The sequence below is a fragment of the Carcharhinus amblyrhynchos genome, chromosome 2, assembly GCF_965287045.1.
Source record: "Carcharhinus amblyrhynchos chromosome 2, sCarAmb.v2.hapA, whole genome shotgun sequence".
Classification (NCBI taxonomy): domain Eukaryota; kingdom Metazoa; phylum Chordata; class Chondrichthyes; order Carcharhiniformes; family Carcharhinidae; genus Carcharhinus; species Carcharhinus amblyrhynchos.
The window spans coordinates 50,142,611-50,165,805 of NC_137325.1; the positions used below are offsets into that span (position 1 = coordinate 50,142,611).

A 23,195-nucleotide genomic window follows, 5' to 3' on the forward strand; every position below is an offset into this window, starting at 1 on the left:
CATCAGCAAACTTGCTGATCACACCACCTACTCCCTCTTCTAAGTCATTTATGTAGACTACAAAGAGGAGAGGTCCCAGTACCGAGCCCTGCGGCACACCACTGGTCACTGGCCTCCAGCCCGACAAGGTACCCTCCACAACTACCCTCTGTCTCCTATTTCCCAACCAGTTCTCAATCCACCTAACTACCTGGCCTCGTATCCCATGCGCCTTAACCTTTTCTACCAGCCTACCGTGAGGGACTTTGTCAAACGCCTTACTGAAATCCATGTAGATGACATCAACGGCTCTCCCATCGTCAACCGTTTTTGTCACCTCCTCAAAGAATTCCACCAGATTCGTAAGGCAAGACCTCCCTCTAACAAAGCCATGTTGCGTATCCCTAATCAGATCGCAACGCTCCAAATGCTCATACATCCTACCCCTAAGTATTTTTTCCATTAACTTCCCTACCACCGACGTCAAACTCACTGGCCTATAATTCCCAGGGTTATCCCTACTACCTTTTTTGAACAACGGGACCACATTTGCTACCCTCCAGTCTTCTGGGACCTCACCTGTGTCCAAAGAAGAGACAAAGATGTGCGCCAGAGGCCCAGCAATTTCATCTTTCGCCTCCCTAAGCAGCCTGGGATAAATACCATCAGGCCCCGGAGCTTTATCCGTCCTTACGCTACCTAAAAGCCCTAGCACTTCCTCTCTCGTAATAACTATATCCTGCAACTGAACCTCCGCTCCCTCCAAGAGACCGCACGATTCCGAACCCCTCTCCTTCGTGAATACCGACGCAAAGTATTCATTCAGGAGCTCCCCCATTCCCTCCGACTCAATACACAACTCTCCACTCTTGTCCCTAAGAGGACCAATTTTCCCTCTAACTACTCTCTTGCCTCTAATATAGGAATAAAATGCCTTAGGATTATCCTTAATCCTACCGGCCAAAGCCATCTCATGCCCTCTCTTCGCCCTTCTAATTCCCCTTTTTAGCTCCCTCCTACTCTCTCTATATTCCTCCAGCGCACACTCCGTACCCATTTGTTTTGACCTATCATACGCCTCCCTCTTCTTCCTAACCAAGTCTTCAATATCCCCCGTAATCCACGGCTCTCTAATCCTACCTTTCCCATCCTTTCGCTTAACCGGAACAAACCTCCCCTGTAACCATTTCATTTTGTCCCTAAAAGCCTCCCACTTGCCAACCGTGGACTTGCCAGCTAACAGTCCCTCCCAGTCAGTTTGCTGCAGCTCCCTCCTAATCCTGCCATAGCTCGCCTTTCCCCAGTTCAGCACACTCCCGCTTGGACGTCTGTTTGAGGTTGCGTGGTTGTCTGAAGGCAAGAAGGGCAGGTGTGGGGATGGCCCTGGCGAGATGTTCGTCTTCATCAATGATATGTTGAAGACTCCGGAGAAGATGTCATAGCTTCTCCGCTCCGGGGAAGTACTGGACGATGAAGAGTACTCTGTCCACTGTGTCCTGTGTTTGTCTTCTGAGGAGATCATGCGGTTTTTCGCTGTGGCGCATCAGAACTGTCGATCTATGAGTCGAGCGCCATATCCTGTTCTTATGAGGGCATCTTTCAGCGTCTGGAGGTGTCTGTCACGATCCTCCTCATCTGAGCAAATCCTGTGTATACGGAGGGCTTGTCCATAGGGGATGGCTTCTTTAATATGTTTTGGGTGGAAGCTGGAGAAGTGGAGCATTGAGAGATTGTCTTCCACACAAATTGTTAGCCACTTAAAGACTTGAACAGCAGGTTAGGTGTAAAGATTCGCATTCTAATCAGTAATCTGTAAACTGTCTGTGCTTTATATGCTCTGTCTGAGGCCAGAACTCTCCATTCACCTGACGAAGGGGCTAACCCGAAAGCTAGTGAATTTACTATCAAATAAATCGGTTGGACTGAAACCTGGTGTTGTCAGACTTTTTACTGATGAGTATTGCCAACACTTTCTTTTTTCTTTCAGATGTCCAGAATCCACAGTACTTTGTTAATGTATTACTGCTTGGAAACATTAAAAATTGTTTTATAGGGACTCTACTTACTCCAGAACGATCTTGCAAGGAGGGCCTCCTCATGCATTTTGGGGCCACTATCTTACTGCCTATACATTAAAAAAGCAGTTTATAGTAATGTAGAGGAGCTTTTCACAATAGCTCATTGATTAACTAATATTTTGTGTATTAAATCCTGTAGTATCGAGCAACTACACTTCCTGCCTTCAAGTACTATGTCACCTGTGCTTGCCTCATATTTTTCTGTATCTTCATCGTTCAGATTCTTGTCTTGCCAAAGTAAGTACATATTCCAATTCATTTCTGTGAATATTAGCTAAGTTTTTAGGTTAATAGCCTACTGATAATACCACTAGGCTGTTATGGCCTGTCCTCTTCAGAACATGGATCTTGGATACTTCCAGGCCTGCCGTGTTTAAATTGGACCAGGGCAGGCTGGAGTCAGGTTTTACTTATACTTGCCAATTTAACCTTCAATTCTCTTATGATAATTGTGGGGAATTACGTTATCCCCAGTTAACTTCAGATCATTCTTTATTGGGAGGTGTCCAGATAAAAGAATTTCCCCAATACCTGTTTAAAAAATACTAAATCATTCTGGCTTTCTCATAAAGCATTAACTGTGTCTTTTCTTTAATGATGCCGGTATCTTTAAAAAGTAGGAAATGCAGACTTCTACTTGATTTCTTCGCTGCAGCCAATTCTATTCTCCCAATAAGTTTAGTAATAAGGATTGATCATGCATCAAACACTCCATATCATTTTAAATGTAAAATTCATTTTAAAATTATGATTGAGCAGCTGGGACGCTGGAGGATTTAATTCTTAACCAGTGATCATTTTATACCATCATTTGCAAGACCATTCTGTACATTGATTTGGCTTTGCTATTTTCAACTGTATCATTAAGAAAAACAAAGACAGCTTGGACTTCCTACCACATCAATCCAGGAAACAGGCTAGCCTGTTGAGATTCTAGGGAAACTCCTAGCAGACTTGACAACTGTCACAATTTTTTTTCTCTCTGTCACGAGGCTTGATTCCAAACCTGGCAGGTGAACTAAATAATTATACTGAAGCTGTCTGCATGAAACATATCTGTGATAAAGGCTGATGGAGCAATAATAATATGAATGGAATAAGGTTGAAATAAAAAAACATTGAAGGAAGCGTGGTAGCTACCAGATGAAGTTTTATTAAGCCTTTCATATTTTAGTACGTAAATGATGAGTATTTAATAAAACTTTAGATGTAGCTATTGCTTGATTATCATGTGTACTTAATTTCTTATGTCTTTGCTTTTCATTTGTTTTTTGTTCAATGATGATATATTCATTTGAAGTAGTACCACATTTGATGCTTTCTTGGTTTGCATGACAATGTGCACCTAATTCTGAAAGGTTACTTGTGAAATTTGATAGGCTTTTAATATAAGGCTGATATGATAAATGGGGTATTTTGCTCGCTGTACACTTGGTTTCATTAAGCGATTCATTTGTAATGAATGTTAGTAAGAGTCAATATGATTACTTTGTTTTTAAACAGGGGTGTACACTTCTGTTATACCTTGTCCATGCCATGTTTGGCAATGGTAGGCATCAGCAACAATTCAGAGAGAAACTTCCAACCATGTCAACATCAACCCATGCACACTTGAATTGGGTGTTAGAATGTGTAAAATGTATTGGGAGCAACTTGGGATGGCTTGTCCACTAAGCTTTCCCTTTTTGGAGGAAGGCTGTACCATTTGCCTCAGTGTCTGTTCTGCGACAATGTCGGTTCTAATGTATTGCCGTTTAAAGATTCAGCAAGCTAGACTATCCCATTACCCATCCATAGGAGTTCTTTAAGTGTTAACTGACTTGTTTAGAATGATTCTCACTCATAATCAGCAGATTGATTACATTACATTGCATAACCTTCAGCTGACTAGATGCTATGCAATTGAAGTTGTGTCTTTCAAAGGTGGAACATTTAGCTAAGGTTTAATGTCTATCTGGTGCAATGGTTCAGGTAGACATTAAAGATTTTATGTCAGTACCAAAGGTTTTTTGGTCAGCATTGTATTCGAACAACATCACCAAAAATCAATGAATTGTATTCATTTCATTGCTTTTGCTATTTGTGGTGCTTTGTAGTGTGCAATGTCATTACATATTCATTTATATAACAAAATTGTTTGCAGTTCAAAACATACTTCAAAAGATCTCTGGCACACATTGGGATATCTTGAGAAATATTTGATGCTGTTCTGAAGGCAGAAAGAAGTTGAGACACACATTGGTTAATTCTGAAACTGTTGATATTATTTGTGTAAGTGACCAAAAATACATTTATTTTAAATTAAATATTTTGATTTGTTGTAGAACTTCTATCCTTGGGATTTCTTTTGGAACTGCTTTCCTTACACTTGTCTTCATTCTTTTCACCTGTTTTGCAGGACAACTCCTGGTGAGTATTCTTTTATTTAGGATAGAGAAAAATAATTTGTGTAAAATAATAAGTTAAAAGACACGTATGTGATTTATGTAATTGATTACATAGAGCATATCTCATGCAATTGTGTTTGACTATGAGGAAGAAACTACCAAAAACAGAAAAACAGGTTAAATTTATTAAAATACAATGCAACGTTGATTCAAGAAACCAAAGCTAAAAATAATGATAATGGGTGTGATCTTACTGGCTTGTCACACTGGCTGATTGGCGTGGCGATAAGATTGTGAGAGAGGGGAGAAACCGCGTTCACACTGGATTGTCGGAGTTTTCAGGCTAATTTAAATATTTAAGTCTAATTTAAAATATTAATGATCCCAGGACAGATTTGGGACATCAATCATCGGGCAGGGTGGGGGGGGTGTGGTTGGGGTGGGTGGGGGTGGTATCAGGGCAGCAATCAGCCTGAGAGGCCAAGGATCGGCCAGGGAGGCCAGTGATTGGCTGGGCAGGCCAGCAATCCGGGGGTGGGGGAGTGAGATATCTCCCAGTGCTTTAGTTGTGGACTTTGTAACAGTTAATGCACTGGGAGATTAGTGCATGCGGATTGGTGCCCTGTAGCTGTCAGCAGTCAGCTTCCCGGAGAGAATAGAGTCTTTACACTCCCCCCACTGATGAGAATCACACTTTGCCACTTAATTGAACTAAGTGGCATAAGATCTTGTCTAAGAGCTCGCCCAAAAGATGGGCGCAATTCCCGTTTTCACACTTGCTTGTCACTTTTTTTTTGGTAAGATTGCCCCAATATCTATATATCTACTATTTACTTTGAAAAAAAATTATATTCCCCTTTCATTCTTTTTCTTAAGGTAGTAACTCAAAATGGGTTACAAATCAATGGATTTGGTCAAACTGGCCATGATCATAGGATGTAGAAGCAGAAGTAGGCCATTGAGTCTGCTCCACCATTCAATGAGATCATGACTGCTCTAATATTTTAATTCTCAGCACCACTTTCCTTCTTTATTCCCATAGACCTGGATTCCTAACTGATTAGAGTCTGTCGCAGACTGACTGTCAGTCACAGCCTTGAATATATTTAACAACCCAGCCTCTACAGCTCTCGACAGTAAATAATCCCACAGATTTACTACCCTCTGAGAAAATAAATTCTTTCTCATCTCTGTCTTAATTGGGCAATCTCATATTTTGAGCTTATACCCCCTCTGATGCTAAACCCTCCCACAAGAGGAAACAGCCTCTCGGCATCTACTCTGTCAAGGCCCCTGAGAATCCTATATATTTCAGTAAGATTGCCTCTCATTCTTCTAAACTCCAATGTGTACAAGACCACTCTACTCAACCTTTCCTCATAAGAAAATACCTCCATATGCATGATCAACCTAGTGAATCTTCTCTGGATTGCCTTCAATGCCAGTATAACTTCCCTTGAACAAGGGGGCCAACACTATTCACAATATTCCAGGTGTGGTCTAACTAGTGCTTAGTATCATTTTAGCAAGACTTCCTGCTTTATATATATCATTCCCTTTTTTAATGAAGGACACCATTCCATTTACTTTCCCTATTACCTGCTGAATGTGCAAGCTGTTTTTCTTCCGAGAAATGGTTGCTGTTCTACCTATAGTCAGTGGAAGAGGAAGGGAGGGTCCGCTGCCACTCTGCCAATTTACATTTATACTCCACCTATGATTAGTGTGGGAGGAAGGGGGGCCCACTGCTGCTCTGCAGCTAAGATCAGTGGGTGGAGGCAGCATTTTCGAACAGTGTGGAGCTTGCGATTGGCCATGGACCCCTGCAATTGCTGGGGGAGGAGGCTTCAGGCTAGCTGCAGCAGCAGAGGCCTGACAGCTCTCTTTCTCTCTCTCTGTCAGGCCTCTGCTGTTGGAACTGCGCATGTGTAGACACAGAGGTCTGCACATGCACAATAGCTCCCTCTGCTGCTGGCTGGTGAATTAAGTCCTGCCTATTGCCTCTAGTAGCTAGAAACAGTCTAGCCCATCTGTTTGTGCACTATGTGCACAAGATTGGGAGTAAAATCTCACCCAAAAACTGATCTGCAACTCTCCCCTTTTCACGTTAGCTGGACACTTAGAATTTCTCTTGTAAAATTTCACCCAATGAATTCTTCCTCTGCCAATTTGATTTTCCCAATCCACATGAAGAGTGATGTCACCCATGATTAATGTATGCCTTTTTTACATGCTTTCAATATCTCCTGATTCATTCTCTGTCCTTCAAAAGAGCTACTGTAAAGTGATTTATAGACTATTCCCACCATTATCTTTTCCCCTTCTTGTGGGCATCACGGTGGCACAGTGGTTAGCACTGTTGCCTCACAGTACCAGGGACCTAGGTTTGATTCCCCTCTTGGGTCATTGTCTTTGCGGGGTCTGCACATTCATCCCATGTCTATGTGGGTTTCCTCTGGCTGCTCCAGTTTCCTCCCACAGTCTGAAAGACGTGCTGGTTACGAGCATTGGCCACGCTAAATTCTCCCTCTGTGTACCTGAACAGGGGCTGGAGTATGGCGACTGGGGGATTTTCACAGTAATTTCATTACAGTGTTAATGTAAGCCTACTTGTGACACTGATAAATAAACATTAAAAAAAACTTTGTTTCTTACTTCCATCAATATGGATTCTACATCTTCTGATCTGTCTTGCCATTGTACTTATTCTATCTCGTACCAACAAAGCTTCCCCACCACCATTTCCTTCTTGCCTATTATTACAAAAAGTTACATATCCCTGAATATCTAGTTTCCAGGTTTGATCTCATTGTACTACATCTCTGTAAGGCTATACAATCATACCAATTAACCATAATTTGTGCCAGTAAATCATTTACTTTATGTTGAATAATGTGAGCAAGTAAAGAATCATTAATTTTGCCTTGTTCCCCCCATTGACCCTATTTACTGCTTTTTTACTTTTGTATACTCTATCCATTCCTGTCACATTCTGGGTACCATTACCTAAATAGCTGCTTTGCAATGCTGCCTTATCCCTTTGTTTTGTAAGCCTACCTATTCCCTCTCTAGAACCACCCCCACCACATTAAGTTTAAAGCCCTCTCTACTTTACTAGTTTTGCAGTTTGAAAGAACATTGGTCCCGGCAAAGTGCAGATGTAGACTATCCCAACAGTACAGCCCCCGCTTTCCACTGTACTGATGCCCATGCCCCACAAACCGAAACCCATTTCTCTCACAATCTTTGAGCCAAACTGAACCATGATTCTTAAATGGGGACTTCATATATCTTAGTCTACATAATGTGTGCCAGCAGGTTTTTTTTTAAACCATAACCAACATCACAGTTGAGCCCAACCAATACAAAGGGAGAGTACAATTCCCTACCAGCTCAATCAAAATGATAGAATTTAGAATTTAAAAGCTGAATGGATTTTTATCACTATGTAGTACTAAGAGTGGAAAAGCCACAGGAGACACATACATTAATCTATTTTAGCACTATGTAGCAAGGGCGATCAAAACTGCAAACCTCCTAGCACAAGGGAGGATGGCTGAGGCTGTCAGAAGCCAATTATCTTGGCCCCAAAGATATCGCTGCAAGAACTCCTCAGAGTAGTGTCCTCAGCATAAGGTCAGAAGTGGGGATCTTCGCTGATGGTTGAAGTGTTCAGTACTATTTGCACTGCCTCAGATACTGATGTAGCCATGCCCACATGCAGCAAGACCTGGACAACACTTAGACTTGGGCAGATAAGTGGGAAGTAACATTTGTTCTACAGAAATGCCAACAATGACCATCTCTAACAAGAGAGAATCAAATCACTTACCCTTGACATTCAATGACATCACTATCACTAATGCCATACTGTCAACATCCTGGGGGTTACTCTTTACCAGAATCTTAACCAAATCAGCATATAAAATATAGGTCTCCAAGAGCAGAGCAGAGATTGTGAATAATGAGGCAGTTAACTCACCTTGTGGCTCCCAAAAGCTTGTCCAACTACTATAAGACACAATTCAAGAGGGTGATGGAATACTGTATGCTTGCTTGGATGAGTGCAACTCCAACAACACTCAAGAGGCTTGACACCATTCAGAACAAAGCAACTCACATCCCATCCACTATCTTGAACATTTAACTCCCCCACTCTGGCAGCAAAGTGTGACATCTATGGGATGTACTGCAGCAAATCACTAAGACTCCTTCAACAGCACCTTCCAAACTTACACCCATATCAGCTAGAAGGACGAGTGGAGCAGATGCATGGGAACACCACTACTTGCATGTTCACCTTCAAGCCACTCACCATCTTGACTTGAAACAATATCACTGTTCCTTCACTGTCATTTAGTCAAAAACCTAGAATAGTTCATTGGTTGCACCTACACAACATGGACCACAGCAGTTCAAGATGTTGGCTCCCCACTAACTTCTTAAGGGCAATTAGGGATGGGCAATAAATGCTGGCTTTGCTAGTGATGCTCATACCACAAGAACAAATAAATGAAATGATAGATACAAGGGTGATGCTAAAAAAACCAGAGGAATGTAACTGTTATACTTTTTCTCAAGATAGGGTTGAAGGGTAAACTTGACAAATACAGACCAGTAATTTTAACATCAGTGATGGGAAGCCGATGGACACAAAAATCTGGAAGGAACTTGAGCAAGCATGGCTGAAAAAGGGAGAGCAATATAAATTTGTTAAGGACAAGTTGTGTTTTCTAACTTTATTGAGCTTGTGGATGACATAACAGAGAGGATTGATGAGGCAAATGTAGTTAATGCTGTGTTGATGGAATTTCAAAAATTTTTAATATAGTATCACATGATAGAAAATTACGGCCCTGGGATCGAAGTGGCTATAGCAGTATGGATACAAAATTGGCTAAGTGTTAGAAAACAGTGTTATGGTGAATTATTATTTTTGGACTATTGACTTGAACTTAGAGGTACAAGACACAATTGTGAAATGTGGATCTAAAGTAAACAGCGAAAAGGATAGTAATAGACTTCAAGAGAACATCGACAGGTTTGTGGAAAGGATAGACATGTGGCAAGTCACATTCAGCACAAAAGTGTGAGGTGGTTAATTCTGGTAGGAATAATGAGGAGTGACAATACATAGTAAATAGTGCAATTTTAAAGAAGAAAGAAACTTTGGGTATTTTGTGCATTGACTTGACAAGGTAACAAAGCATTTGGGATCATCGACTTTATATTTAGAGGTATGGAGTGAAAAAAGCCAGGAAGTTATGGTAAACTTATATAAAGCACAAGTTATATAACTTGTCATCCCCAGCTGTTGGCTGGAATTTTCTGGCCATTTCCACAGTTGGATCCTAATGTCTTGCTAAAAATCTCACCCATTGGCAGGGGTTTTACAACCGCACTTGGGCAAGGCTTGTAAAATCCCGCTCATATACAACGGAAAATTCCATTCTGCTAGCCTCGCCTGCCCTGATTTCAAGGTGGGCGTGCCGTTAATATTCTGGACACTGTGCCTAATTCTGAGCATCACACATAAGGAAAGATGTGAAAGCCTTGGAGAGGGATAGAAAAGATTTACAATGGTTCTTGGGATGAGGATTATACTTTTATGAATGGATTACCGGGGTTGTTCTCCATAGAGCAGAGAAAGCTAAGGGGAGCCAATGATTTAGATAAAGGAAATTAGGGGAAACTGTGTCCGAGGACTTGAGCATCCAAAATAAGAGGGCATAAATTTAAAGTGATTGGCAAAACAACCAGAGTTGAAATGAGGAAAACCAATTTTTATACAACTAATTGTTAAGATTTGCATTGCACTTGCCTGATAGGATGTTGGATTCAAAAGGAAATTGGATAAATACTTTAGGGAGGGATACGCAGAAAGAGCAGGGGACTGAGACAATTGGATTGCTCTTGGATTGAAGAGCTGGTGCAGACCTTTTGGGCCAAATGGCCCCCTTATCTTGCCGTTCCTATTCTAATATTCTATAGTGTTAGGATTCAGCATGGTGAATATTCTTATAAATAGAGTGACAGCAAGAAAATGTGCTCTTCATAAATTACTGTATGAATAAATGATGCTCTTGCCTTTGCATACTTGGGCACATTATCATGGTTTGCATATCTGACAGTGTTGTGTGGGCATGAGTGTGCAGCATGTAGAGGTTACAGTTCAAACTGAAACAGCAGGATCTGACAATCATACACAGATGTAAAAAATAGAATTTCCTGTTTTCTTCACTTTTCAGGAATTAAGTTAACCATAAAATGTTTCCTTCTTGAAAAACACTTTTGTTATAACAAGTGCATTCTAAAATAAATTTGTGCCACAGTTTTAAAGTGACCAAATGTTTTTATACATGAATAGTACTTTCAAATACTTAATTGGTATCCAGTGAAGTTGAGATTCTTCCTGCTATTACTTAACAGAAGTTGGGTCTTTTAAAATATACACTAATTGTTTATTTGACCAAAAAAATTTCTTATTTTCCACATTGGCTGCAAAAAAATCATATCGTCCAATCCAAAAGTCTGTAAGCTAACAAAAATTGTTAACGTGGGTTGTAAGCATGAAATGCAATTTTCTTTTCAAGAATTTTAATTGTACTGTTTCTTTTGCATCCAGCAATGTAGCAAGGAGGCTTCAGCATTCTTGTTGTGGATTTTGAAATCATCTGAGATAATTGCAAACAGACCTTTGCCACGTCTTACACTCACAATGACAACCACCACAGTTATATTAGTTATGGCCATATTTAACATGGTAAGTACTTTATATCATGTAACCTTCATGTCTTTTAACCATTGGAGAATTAATCATTATTAAATTAATTATTGTACTGCTATATTAAATCATCAGTATTTATTTTGTTTTCCCCTTGTATCATGAACCATCCCTTGCTGAGAGTCTGGAAAGATGTTTGCTCCCAGGCTTCTGCCAGAATCAATATTAAGTTGGTCATGTAGGTTTGTGTATGAATGAGCCACAAATGACTTCTTTCTGATTTATTTTCACTGTCAAGCAAAAAAGTATGTTTCATCTGCTTGGTACAACTGATGTTGAAAACATGGAAAATTGTAAACCCATATTCTATTATTTCATGGTGCTTAGGCATTCTAACCTGCTATGCTAACCTGTCACTCTTTGAAATCCAACTCGTTGCTATGCTTTGCAATTATTACCAGTATGAAATTTGAGTTGAACAATTTCAGAGCATAACCTTTGCTTGTCTCTTGTTTTCGCTTCTGGACAGCAGCCATTCACACTTGTTATGTCCTGTGATTTACAGCAGTTCAAAGTAATCACAAGTTTAGACAAATTGGTGCAGCTTTCATCAAATATATGTCATAGATTACATCATTTGATTTGATTTATTATTGTCACATGTATTAGTATACAGTGAAAAGTATTGTTTTTTGCACGCGTACCATACATAGAGAAGGAAAGGAGAAAGTACAGAATGTAGTATTACAGTCATGGCTAGAATGTAGAGAAGATCAACGGAATACGAGGTAGGTCCGATCAAATCTGATAGCAGCTGAGAAGAAGCTGTTCTTAAGATGGTTTGTGTAGTCTGAGCCAGTTCCTCTATTATGGAGAGAAAATGGTGTAGATATCCTTTTCTAAAAAAAACACCCATTTTTAAGCAGTATTAAGGCATCAAATAAAATGAGGCATGTGTAATTTACTACCATACACCCACTCAAAAAAATGCCAGAAAGATCACAAATTGTTATTGGTATCTGCTCACTCCCACAAATATAAGTGGAGCCTGATAAACAATACCAGTGTTCCTACTGATTCGAGGGACAGTTGATGGAACACTAGGTATTGAAATTCCAATGTGAGAACTGCTACATTCTGTAATAGAAAATATTTCTGTTCAATTTCTATTCAATAAACTTCCAGCAACTGTGTGATGCCAATCACCTGCCTAGAAATCTGCCTTGATGCTTTTATCCTGCAACAATCCTTGCACCAGTCTTGATGACTTAGAACTATGGATTGGATTTCACAGCACCCTGCCAGTACATTGGAAGGCGGTTGGCTCATTAAATAAAATGATTGGGCTGCCTGCCGCCTTCCCACCCACCCCCAATCTCTGTCCCATATCGTGGTGGGTGGAGAAGACATCCAGCAGCCCACCTACCTTTGGGCCAATTGCAGCCTTTAAGCAGCCAATTAATGGCACTTAAGCACCTCATTCCACCTTCACCACTGTATTGCATGCACCAGGTGAAAGCAGACACAAAATGGGCTTTCGCTGCACAGGCTGCTGTTGGGCAGGAAAACGATCCGTCCTTTGGGTGATTCACTGTGCCCAATGGAGGAACACTCCCAAGATTGTATTCCCCCTTAGGCCTCAGAACTGCAAAGATGCTTTAGAAGAGCATAATTAGGCCACAAAAAAATACAAGCCAAAGGAGATATTAGGACATTTGAGCAAAAGGCTTGTCAGAGATGTAAGAGTATCAAAGAAAATCTTCAAGAAGCAGGGAGAATTGAAAAATCAAAGTGATTTAGGAAAGGACTTACAAAACGTGGGGCTGGGCATCTATGGTAGAAAGAAAGAAAAGGAGGAATGCATAAGAAACCCAATTTGAAGAAATGCAAAAGTCCATTAAGTTTATGGTGTGGTTACAGAAAAATTAAGGAATAAAGCCATGGAAGGATTGGAAATAAAGGATAAGAATTTTTGAAAAGTATGGGCAGTGACCAGGGAACTTGAGGCTAAGAAATGGAGTTTGGAGGAAACTTAGGCTCAGGCAAGAATTTTACTATAGCAAACTTTTTGAAGTTTTGTTTTAGGTGCAAGGGTACATCTGGTACAATCCTGCAGTATTGCTCTGTAAGAAACTCCAGAATAATTTTAGCTTGTTGTGCCCTTGTTACGATCCTCATAGAGACCAATAATTTTCTTAACAAAAAGGAATCCCCATGACTTCAATGGAAAGAAAACCACTGAACAAGGGGCGCAATTTTCCCAAAAACATTCTAAGTGCCCAATGGGCGGGAAGATGGGAGGTTTTCCCCAGCTTAGTGAAACGAATTTACGGCACTCTGTCAGGCGATTCACACCAGTTGGGGGGAGGGGTAGTTGGGGAGGATTGGGGCCTAAACCCGCTGGAGAGGCTGCGCATGTGCCAGTCTCCCAGTATACTGGGAGATTGGTTGACATGCCATCCCCCCACATCCCTCCGACATTGTCAGCCTTCCGATCGTTGGCCCCGACTCCACCCCCCCTCCAATCCCTGGAATTTACTGGCCTTGATCCCATCATTGCCCTTTTGCCGGCCTCCCACTCACCGGCCCCAGTCTTGCCCTGGTTGGATCTACTAAAATGCATCACTTTGCATTTATCTAAATTAAACTCCATCTCCATTCATCAGCTCACTGGGCCAATTGATCAAGACCCCATTGCAATCCTAGATAACCTCCTTTACTGTCCACTATGCCACCAATCCTGGTGTTAACTGCAAACTTACTAACTATGCCTCCTAAATTCTCATCCAAATTATTAATATAAAATGACAAATGACAGTGAACCCGGCACTGATACCTAGGCACATTGCTAGTCACAGGCCTTCAGTTTGAAAAACAACCCTCTACAACCTCCCACTCTCTTCTGTCATCAAGCCAACATTTGTATCCATTTAGCTACCTCATCTTGGATTCATAGATTTAACTTTATGCAACAATCTACCATGTGGTCAAAGGCTTTGCTACAGTCCATGTAGACAATGTTGACTGCACTGCCCTGTGTAGTCCTGATGGCACAAAATTCTTAGGGATCTCCTATCTCTTTAAATGGTCTGCTGGTTCTGGCAAAAATAAAACAACAGCAATGGGCCATAACCAATCCACAATCTCTTGCTCTTCCTATCTTCAGTTTTCTCTCTTTACCATCCTGACTTTGAAATATATTGACATTCCTTCGCTGTTACTGGGTCAAGATTCTGGAATTCCCTCCCTAACAGCACTGCGCAAACTGTGGGAGATTCATTCTGAAAACCTCGCTGAAAAAAACAGAGCGTTATTACAATGTTTACACAAATTCAGCACTTGGAATTTTTTTGGGAGAATCCCGGTCCATATCTGTGATGGATCATCCATCCACCTATCACTTCTGGCTAAAGGCAGTTGCAAATGCAGCACACCAACATAAATCTCCGGGCTTCAGACTTGAACAGTGACTTTAGCAGAGAGGCTTCATCAAAAGTGATCACAGAACTGCCAGTGGTCATCAAGGTCACTCAGCACTAAATTACTCCATCATCAGATCCTTACACGCTGGAGCCTGCTTTGGCTGCAGCCAGTTAGGAACCAGTAACATTTAAAGATAAATCTGAACACATGTTTCCTTCCAAACTGGGTGGACCTCACCAGCTTGCACCCTTTGATGCTCCATCATGCCCTTTTCTGAACTTTCCACAGCAAGGACAATTTTTAATGTCTTCTTTAGGGTTATTTCTGTTTCATACAGTTTCTTCTGTATAAAGGTATTATTCACTCCACACAATACCTGATCTCTCAGCACTTTTATTAGGGCATACCAAATACACAACATTTATCGGTTTGCCTTAACCTTCTCACAAAAGCCACAATTGCCTCTCCAGGGGACTTTCCAATCCCTACAGTGCAGAAGTAGACCATGTGGCTCATCAAGTCTGCATTGATTCTCTGACAAACCTTCTTACCTAGACCCTATACTTGTTACTCCACATACTTAACCCGCATCTTGATAGACTATTGGGTGATTTAGCATGGCCAATCAACCTAATCTACAGATCTTTGGACTGTTGGAGGAAACCAGATCACCCGGAAACAACTCACACAGACATGGAGAGAATGTGCAAACTCCACAAAGACAGGCACCCAAGGCTTTGAATCCAGTTCCCTGGCACTGTGAGACAGCAGTGTTAACCACTATGCCACCATACTACCCCTGCCAAATTGTCCTCGAGGTTAAACTTGTATCTCAGGATAGTCATTGAGGGCTTTGAGTGATAATGCGCTTTTACTATTTCCATGAGTTCTTTGAAGGCTTTAGTGTCCAAGTGTCCAGAGAAATCAAACCCCTTGTCGATTTATAGGTTTTGGCACTGCAGGCTGTTATCAGAATTACCCTCTGCTTCTCCTCCCACAACCATTTCATTTGCTTTCAAGAAATATCATAGACATTCAATATATTGAATTCAGTTCTCTCAGTTAGAGTCAAATGGCTCAAAGCTTTGCAAACAGAGGCATTATGATAACTCTGACTGCTGAATAGACATGTTTCCAGTGACTTGTACACAAGGTCTGCTCTGCTGCCGTGGCAAATGGAAAGCACTCCATTGAACCTCATCACCGAGTGTGATATTTTGTAAAGAGTGATGACTACCAAGTAGAGTAACTAAAGAACTGTTTATTAACAAGAATAATTATATACAGAGAGTGAGAAAAATGCTACTGATTACTTCAGTCACCAGACTGCCTGGGAGAGCCTGCACTCAGACCCAAAATATGTGTGCTTCTGTCTAATTGGCTGAACGGGTTACATGACCCTCTGAAACCTTGCTTCGTAAAGGGGCTCACTCCTACAATTGTCTTTTATCCAAGCATGGAGAAACAGGAGGAGTCATTGGAGGGCTTCCGAAGAGTCATCCAGTGTATCAGGGTGGCAGTGACCTACATCACAATGTTCCTGGTTACAGCATGGTTATAGGAGTTTTCTCCATGTGTGTTAGATGAGGCAAGTCATCAACCAAATATACAAATGTACATTTGTCCAAAGATGTGCAGTTAGGTTGATTGGCCATATTAAATTGCCCCTTAGTGTCAGGAGAATTAGCAGCGTAAATACATAGGGTTGTGGGTAAGGCTTGGGTGGGACTGTTGTCAGTGAAGGCTTGATGGACCAAATGCCTCTGTCTGCATTGTAGGAATTCTAAGAATGTCACTGAGGAAATGCAGTTACCCAAGCTCACATCGTGCTTCACTGAAAAACTGTAAGATTTCTTTTTCTGAGAGACCTGATGAAAGCTCAGTGACCTGAAATGTTAACTCTTATTTTGTTTCCATAGGTACTGCCTGATTTACTGAGTATTTCAAACATTTTCTGCTTTTATTGTTAACTTTCTGCATTCCCTATACAAGTACATTCAAGTCTTTCTGTACACCGTCATGGAGAAGTTTCTTGCCTTTTAAAAAATATTTTTGCTTTTCCATGTTTACAACAAAAGTGAAAAACCTCACACTTGCCCACATTATATTCCATCTGCCACCTTGTTCCATATTCACTTACATACTCACAGTGCCAAATCAGCATTAGACTGCACCAGTCTGCACACTCTGCATTCCTACAGTGCACACACAGAAATGTCCCTACTATTGCTGATAAATATGGTGCTCAATATGGGCCATGCCTGAAGTTATCAGGAGCAGAACATCATCCGCCATCTCTATCTTCTTGAAACCAGAGCTGCTAACTAGCTGAATTCTGTGACTAACGATTCCTATAAGCTCCCACACCGAACCACGCTCCACTTTCCCCCATCTCATACCCTAAACTAGATCCAGTATACTTTCCTTCCTAGTTGGGCTGGAAACATACTGATCCAGAAAATTCTATTGTACATATTTCAGGAATTAATTACCTTTTTTTCCTTAACACTATTATTTTCCTGGGTCTATGATAGGATAATTGAAGTCACTATGATCAGTACTCTGTAATTCTATAGAATTATTATGAAAGTTTGCTAGAAATATATAATTGCCTGTGCACATTGTACTCCACCAGTAGAAAAAAATCTTAATGTGAACTGATAATTCCGCCTCGTCCTTGCTAACACCAAAGTCTCTTAATATGCCATTGAATTGGTAATGAAAATACCTTTGATAAGCAGCAAGTTGAAAGCACAGGGGATGCTGACATTTTCAAAGCAGCCTCCAGTATATTTTTGTTCCAATGAGCTGAGCAATTAGTGCTTCTTTGAAGATGAGAACATTATGGTTAAAAGTTTTAACAAAGGTACAATTATTAATGATGCCACAGAGAAAGTACATGATGAGGCACCATCTGAATAAGAGTTAGATATTTTGACTCTACTCCTTCACTTTAAAAGAGGATACTGAATTAATTTACTGTTTGGGCAAGTGCATTAAATTCCTTCAGATCTGTTGAGTTTTTTCCATCAAAATGAAACATCAAACTGAATTTCTGAGAAAACATTAGGTCATTTTGAATATCTTCAAGTTTATTTATTGGTGCCACAAGTGGGCTTATATTAACACTGTAATTAAGTTACTGTGAAAATCTCCCAGTTGCCACACTCTAGTGCCTGTTTGGGTACATGGAGGGAGAATTTAGCATGGCCAATGTACCTAAGCAGCATGTTGTTTAGAATTTGGGAGGAAACCAAAACACCCAGAGGAAACCTTCCCAGACATGGGGAGAATGTACAGACTCTGCACTGACAGTTATATAAGCTAGGAATTGAACCCAGGGTTGTGAGGCAGCAGTGCTAACTACTGTGTCACCATGCTGCCCATCTAATCCTAAACCTGGAGGGAAGCTGGTGTAACAGGAACAGCACACACCAATGTCAATGAGTGCAGAATGCAGCTAAGCTTCCAAGTTCATTAATATTAACATAAGTAACATAATTTGGATAAGTTGCAAGAATGAGTTATGCTTGTGATTGACAGCACATGCACGAGGGATTGAGAAATTGTATGATATTGCAAGTCTTGAAAGACTTGGAATTGCAGCTGACAAGGGCCATCCTCTTCCCTGAAGATGTATTACACATAATTGAACCTTGATTGGTCAAGAAAGTCATCCATGTGCATGCCAGGAGCATTGTTCCAAACAATTCAAACACTTGACTAATCCAATGCATTCTTGGCTGGCCTTCCATAATCCAGGTCTATAAACTTGAGATTATTTAAAACTCTGTTGCCTATGTCTTGATTTGTACCAAGTCCTGTTCACCATCATCCTATTAATTGTGTTTCAAGAAGTTCATTGTTTTCATTAGGCATGGAAAGTAGAATATCACATCACAACTCTGTTTCAAGTTTAGGAACTTGCCTTCACATTCGCAAAGAATTGTAACATCTGTTAAAAAATCCCATGCTGGTCCATTATGTAACAACAAAAATGACTTGCAATATATAGTGTTTTTGACATAGTAAAACTTCCCAAAGTGCTTTACGTGAATACTATAAAATAAATGGCATTTAGTCACGTAAAGAAATAGGAGGACTCTGATGATTTGGTCAAAAAGGTATGATTTAAGTTGCACGTTAAAGGGGAAGAATAAGCTGCCAAGCGCTTGAGATATAGAGAGGAAATTCTACAGTTTAGGTCTAAGCCAGCCGAAGGCATGGTCACCATTATTAGACCATTTAAAATATGGGATGCTGAAGAGACCAAAATTGGAAGAAGGAGGATGGTGGCTGGAGGAGGTTACAGAGATAGGGAGGGGTGCAACAATGAAAACTAGAATGGGAAAGCTAAAATTGAATCAGTGCTGGTTGGGAACTAATGTAGGTCAGCAATTAATAGGATGATGGTGAACAGGACTTGGTACAAATCAGGATATAGGCAACAGAATTTTAAATGATCTAAAGTTTATACAGGCTGGATTATGGAAGGCCAGCCAAGAATGCATTGGATTAGTCAAGTCTAGAATACAGTACATTTTGATGTAACAGTTACGATCCTATTATCACATACACCAAAGTAGGCAACATATCATGTGGCAGCCTCACTCCTACTTGCAAAGGTTACTATATGACCCCCTAATTGTTGAATCCCCTTCAACTATGACACTATACTTCTCTTCATTCCCTTACACCTATTAGACATTGCTGCATGGTCCACATCTTTCTATCCTTCCAACAATTTTTATCCTTCTCCTTAAAGCTAGCAAGTTCATTGTACCTTTTGAATAGGTTCAGGTTTCTGTGAATCTCCATTCTCTAATTTACCTGGGTTCCTTTACACTATCAGTCATACCAACCCCATTGTAAACCTGCATCTCTCTACAAGGTGTAATTGAAGCCAGTCAAGATTCTTCTGTCCCTCCCTCCTGTGTTGGGCTCAAAAGAGAATGAGGCCATTATTTGAAAAGAAATAATGTGCAGCATTAGTGAGACAATGAGAGAATGGAAATAGGCAAGTTGCTCATTCAGAGAGCTGGTGCAGCCATGATAGGCCATTGGGTGACAAATATCAAGCTGCACTTCATTGTTCAGCTTTTAAATCCACCAAATTAGTAATTTCCTCAAAAACCTCAATGAATTTGGTGAAACATAAGGGGAAGTTCATTCAGGTTTTAGCTTTATTTGTGATATAATTACTTTGTTCTTAGAAGTAAACAATTGACTAACCTAAGGGTGATTCAATTTGAAGAAGACTATTTGCATATTCAAATCTGTCACAAAATAAAATATATTTTCATCATCAATAACAACATCCCTTATGTAGCAGTCAAATTATCAACAAGCAAAGCATAATGGTTTGTACACATTCGGATGATACATTAAAAAAATCACCACATCAGCTGGAATTTTACTGCCCTGCCTGCCATGGGAATTGGAGCAGGTGAGGGGCAGATCATGGAATGGTCCATTGACCTCAAGCGGGACCTTATGGTTTTGGGACGAGCGAAGCCATAAAATCTCGCCGATCAGTTTCAAACCCGATCGAACTGCAACATGATAGATGTGACGTAGAATAAAATGGGTAGAATGGACATGGAAGGAAAAAATACAACTATATGATATAAGTATGCACACACGTACAATATCATTTAAAAATCTGAGTTTATCACATTGACAAAAGGTTTAACTCTATTCACTGAATTTATAATTGAGGGATAATTGATCAAAAACATCCAGCTGTTTCCTGTTCTGCAACAAAATAACAATATGGACAGCACGGTAGCACAGTGGTTAGCACTGCTGCTTCACAGCTCCAGCAACCTGGGTTTGAATCCCAGCTTGGGTCACTGTCTGTGTGGAGTTTGCACATTCTCCCTGTGTCTGCGTGTGTTTCCTCCGAGTGCTCCGGTTTCCTCCCACAATCCAAAGATGTGCGGGTTAGGTGGATTGGCCATTGTAAATTGCCCCTTAGTGTCCCGGGGTGCATATGTTAGAGAGATTTGTTAGTAAATATGTAGGATAGGGCCAGAATGGGATTGTGGTTAGTGCAGACTCAATGGGCTGAATGGCCTCTTCCTGCACTGTAGGATTCTATGATTCTATGATAATAGAGGTAAGTTGAAAAATTATGTTTTACATAGATAAGTTTCAGAAACTGAAAGTGAAAACTTGTGTTTTTATCTAAAGTTGCTGATGTTTTTGTCATTTTTCCTTCAGTTTTTCTTGAAACATTCGCTGCTACCTTCTGCCTCTGTTAACAGCACGAATGCAAGTTTGCAGTATACTAATGGGAAGGCTTTGTGGTTTGTGCATAATGATTATTTCTTCCTGCCAGTAAGTACAATTATACTTGACAGCTCTTTGCCTTATGAATTACCTTATATATTTGCACGCCAACTATTTAGCTAAAATGCAGTGATCCATTGAAGCTACTTGTGAAGTAGAGCTGGGTGTTGTGCACGTGGAAACTGATGCTGTGTTTTTGGATGATATTCCACAGGTGCAGCATGTAAATGAGAAATAGGAGGAGGTTTGGGGGACACCAGAGGTCATGTGTCCCAGCAAGAAGAGAAGGCACTGTAAATGATTCTCTGATTACAATTTCATAGATAAGAGTGGTACCATGTGACTGCAGCCTCACCTACCTGCATAATGATGGAGAAGCTTGGTTAAGGAGAATGAAGAGGGAGTTTTTTTTACCTTGATCATACTCAGATAGGATGTCATTTGTCTTTGATTAAAAGATGCTTTTGTACTACGGCAAGTGCAAAAACCTGATTGCAGGGACTTAAACACGGAGTTCTGGGAAAGATGGACTCATATTATTTCAGTTGACTTTAAGGACTTTAGAAAGGAAAGGGAGGTTTGAGACGGAGTAATAGTTGAAAGTTTGATGGAGATCAAGGGTACCCCAGATAGAACGGAATGTCCTGGGGTGAACTGCAGAGATGCTGTAGAGAGTTTTAAAAACCTTTCTTTTAACAATCTTCTAGTGATAAATAGGGATTTCACTTCCAGATTTTGCAAGAGTAATAAAATTGGTGATAATGAGTCAACACACCACTTTGCATCAATGTCAGTTTTTAATCTTCTACATTTATTTTAATGAGGGTCATAATTCCCAAACTCCTGGTACATCAATACAACATGTTATCTTAAGTGTGTCTACTTCAGGACATTTACACTTAATTTAATTTACACTTTTTTTCATATGCTGCTTTAAATTCAAAAGCAAATTTTGAGATGTACAGTATTTAGTTTTGTGTTACTGCAGCTTAAAAGTGGCACACTCCCAAAACCCCTCCCCACCCTACGGCTCCACACTGGGATGTTTAAGGCTCCAGCCTTACTTTAATTTTCTCTTTGTACTGGCAATTGCCCCTAAAATAAACCTGCTTTTGTTATTTTGATTCTAGAGGCCCTATTTTACCATTTTGATTCTAAGTGCTGGGTGGACTTGAAACTGGGAGTGTTTCAGATCCGACCTTTAGACCTGTTCTCGGGTGCCCCCATACACACTCTGCCTGCAAAAATATCAGCAAGTCTGAATCGTGCTGCAGAAGCCTTTTGGGGGGGGAGGGGGGTTTAACGTGCCCGAAACCCTGCAGCTCCAATCAGCATCTTCAACTGCGTGTGCGCAGAAAAAAAAAATAGAATGCTGCTCCCCTGTCACATCCCTCCCAGGCTGGATAATGCCTCCCCCAGGAAACAACATACTTGCCCCACCCCACAACATTACTGATCCCTTTATCCCCCCCACCCCCACCACCAACCAGAGCGATTGTGAGCCCCTCCCACCCTTCCCACCACAGATCTCAGGCAGAGTGGCAGCGGATCCTCCTTCCCTCCACTGATCTCAGGCAGAGTAGCAGCAGACCACCCAGCCACATCCCTCCCCCACCACTGATCTCAGGCAGAGTGGCAGCAGACAACCCTTTTCCTCCCCCAACCAATCTCAAGCACAGTGCAGCAGACCCACCTTTGCCACACTCCTGCCCTTCCCCACCCCACCACTCACCAATCTCCAGCAGAGAGCCATCAGATGTTAGGCACCTACCTCCTCATTAACTGAGGCATCCAAATCAGACTTCTATCTGTTTCGCGCCAATTCTGGATGGGCAAACAGTGGTGATAAAGCAGGAAGTGCTGATAAAGTTAGGCATGCAGCCAATTAAGTCAATTTAAATGCATGCGAATGCAACTAAATGGCTGTCACGCCCATTTTGAGCACGATCCCGACCATGGCCATTTTTGGGTCTTGATAAAGGGGGAACTGGCATGGAGGCGGGCACGGATCACACTACTCGCATCACACACCAAGTTTTCGTGCCGGAAAATGGGCACAACATGATGGTAAAACTGGGCCCTGCATGTGCAAACCACATCTTTTTCTTTATGTTTAAAACCCACTTTTCTTGGAACTAATTCTGTATCATTTTCATGTGGTATAGTAGCAAAGGTATTATCATGTCCAACAGGTAGTTAAAAAGGCAAACATCATTTTGGATGATTCAATGGATGGGAGACTGGTTTGCCTGATGGACTGGGCTATGTTTACAATCCTTCATTGTTTCTTGCGGTTTTGGTCAAAACAGGAGC

At 40.9% G+C, this 23,195-nt stretch overlaps 1 protein-coding gene across 5 annotated transcripts in view; it reads left to right on the forward strand.

The window, feature by feature from the left end:
- adcy2b (adenylate cyclase 2b (brain)) overlaps positions 1–23,195 on the forward strand; it is a 668,382-nt gene that overhangs the window by 591,828 nt on the left and 53,359 nt on the right. For all 5 annotated transcript variants that reach the window (XR_013888839.1, XM_080205342.1, XM_080205332.1 and 2 more), the window contains exons 15-18: positions 2,197–2,294; positions 4,382–4,466; positions 11,070–11,207; positions 20,814–20,930. Coding sequence is in view for 4 of the 5 variants with exons in the window: in XM_080205342.1 (XP_080061468.1) it covers positions 2,197–2,294; positions 4,382–4,466; positions 11,070–11,207; positions 20,814–20,930 (438 nt within the window). In the remaining variant the exon portion in view is untranslated. The remainder of the gene's footprint in view (positions 1–2,196; positions 2,295–4,381; positions 4,467–11,069; positions 11,208–20,813; positions 20,931–23,195) is intronic.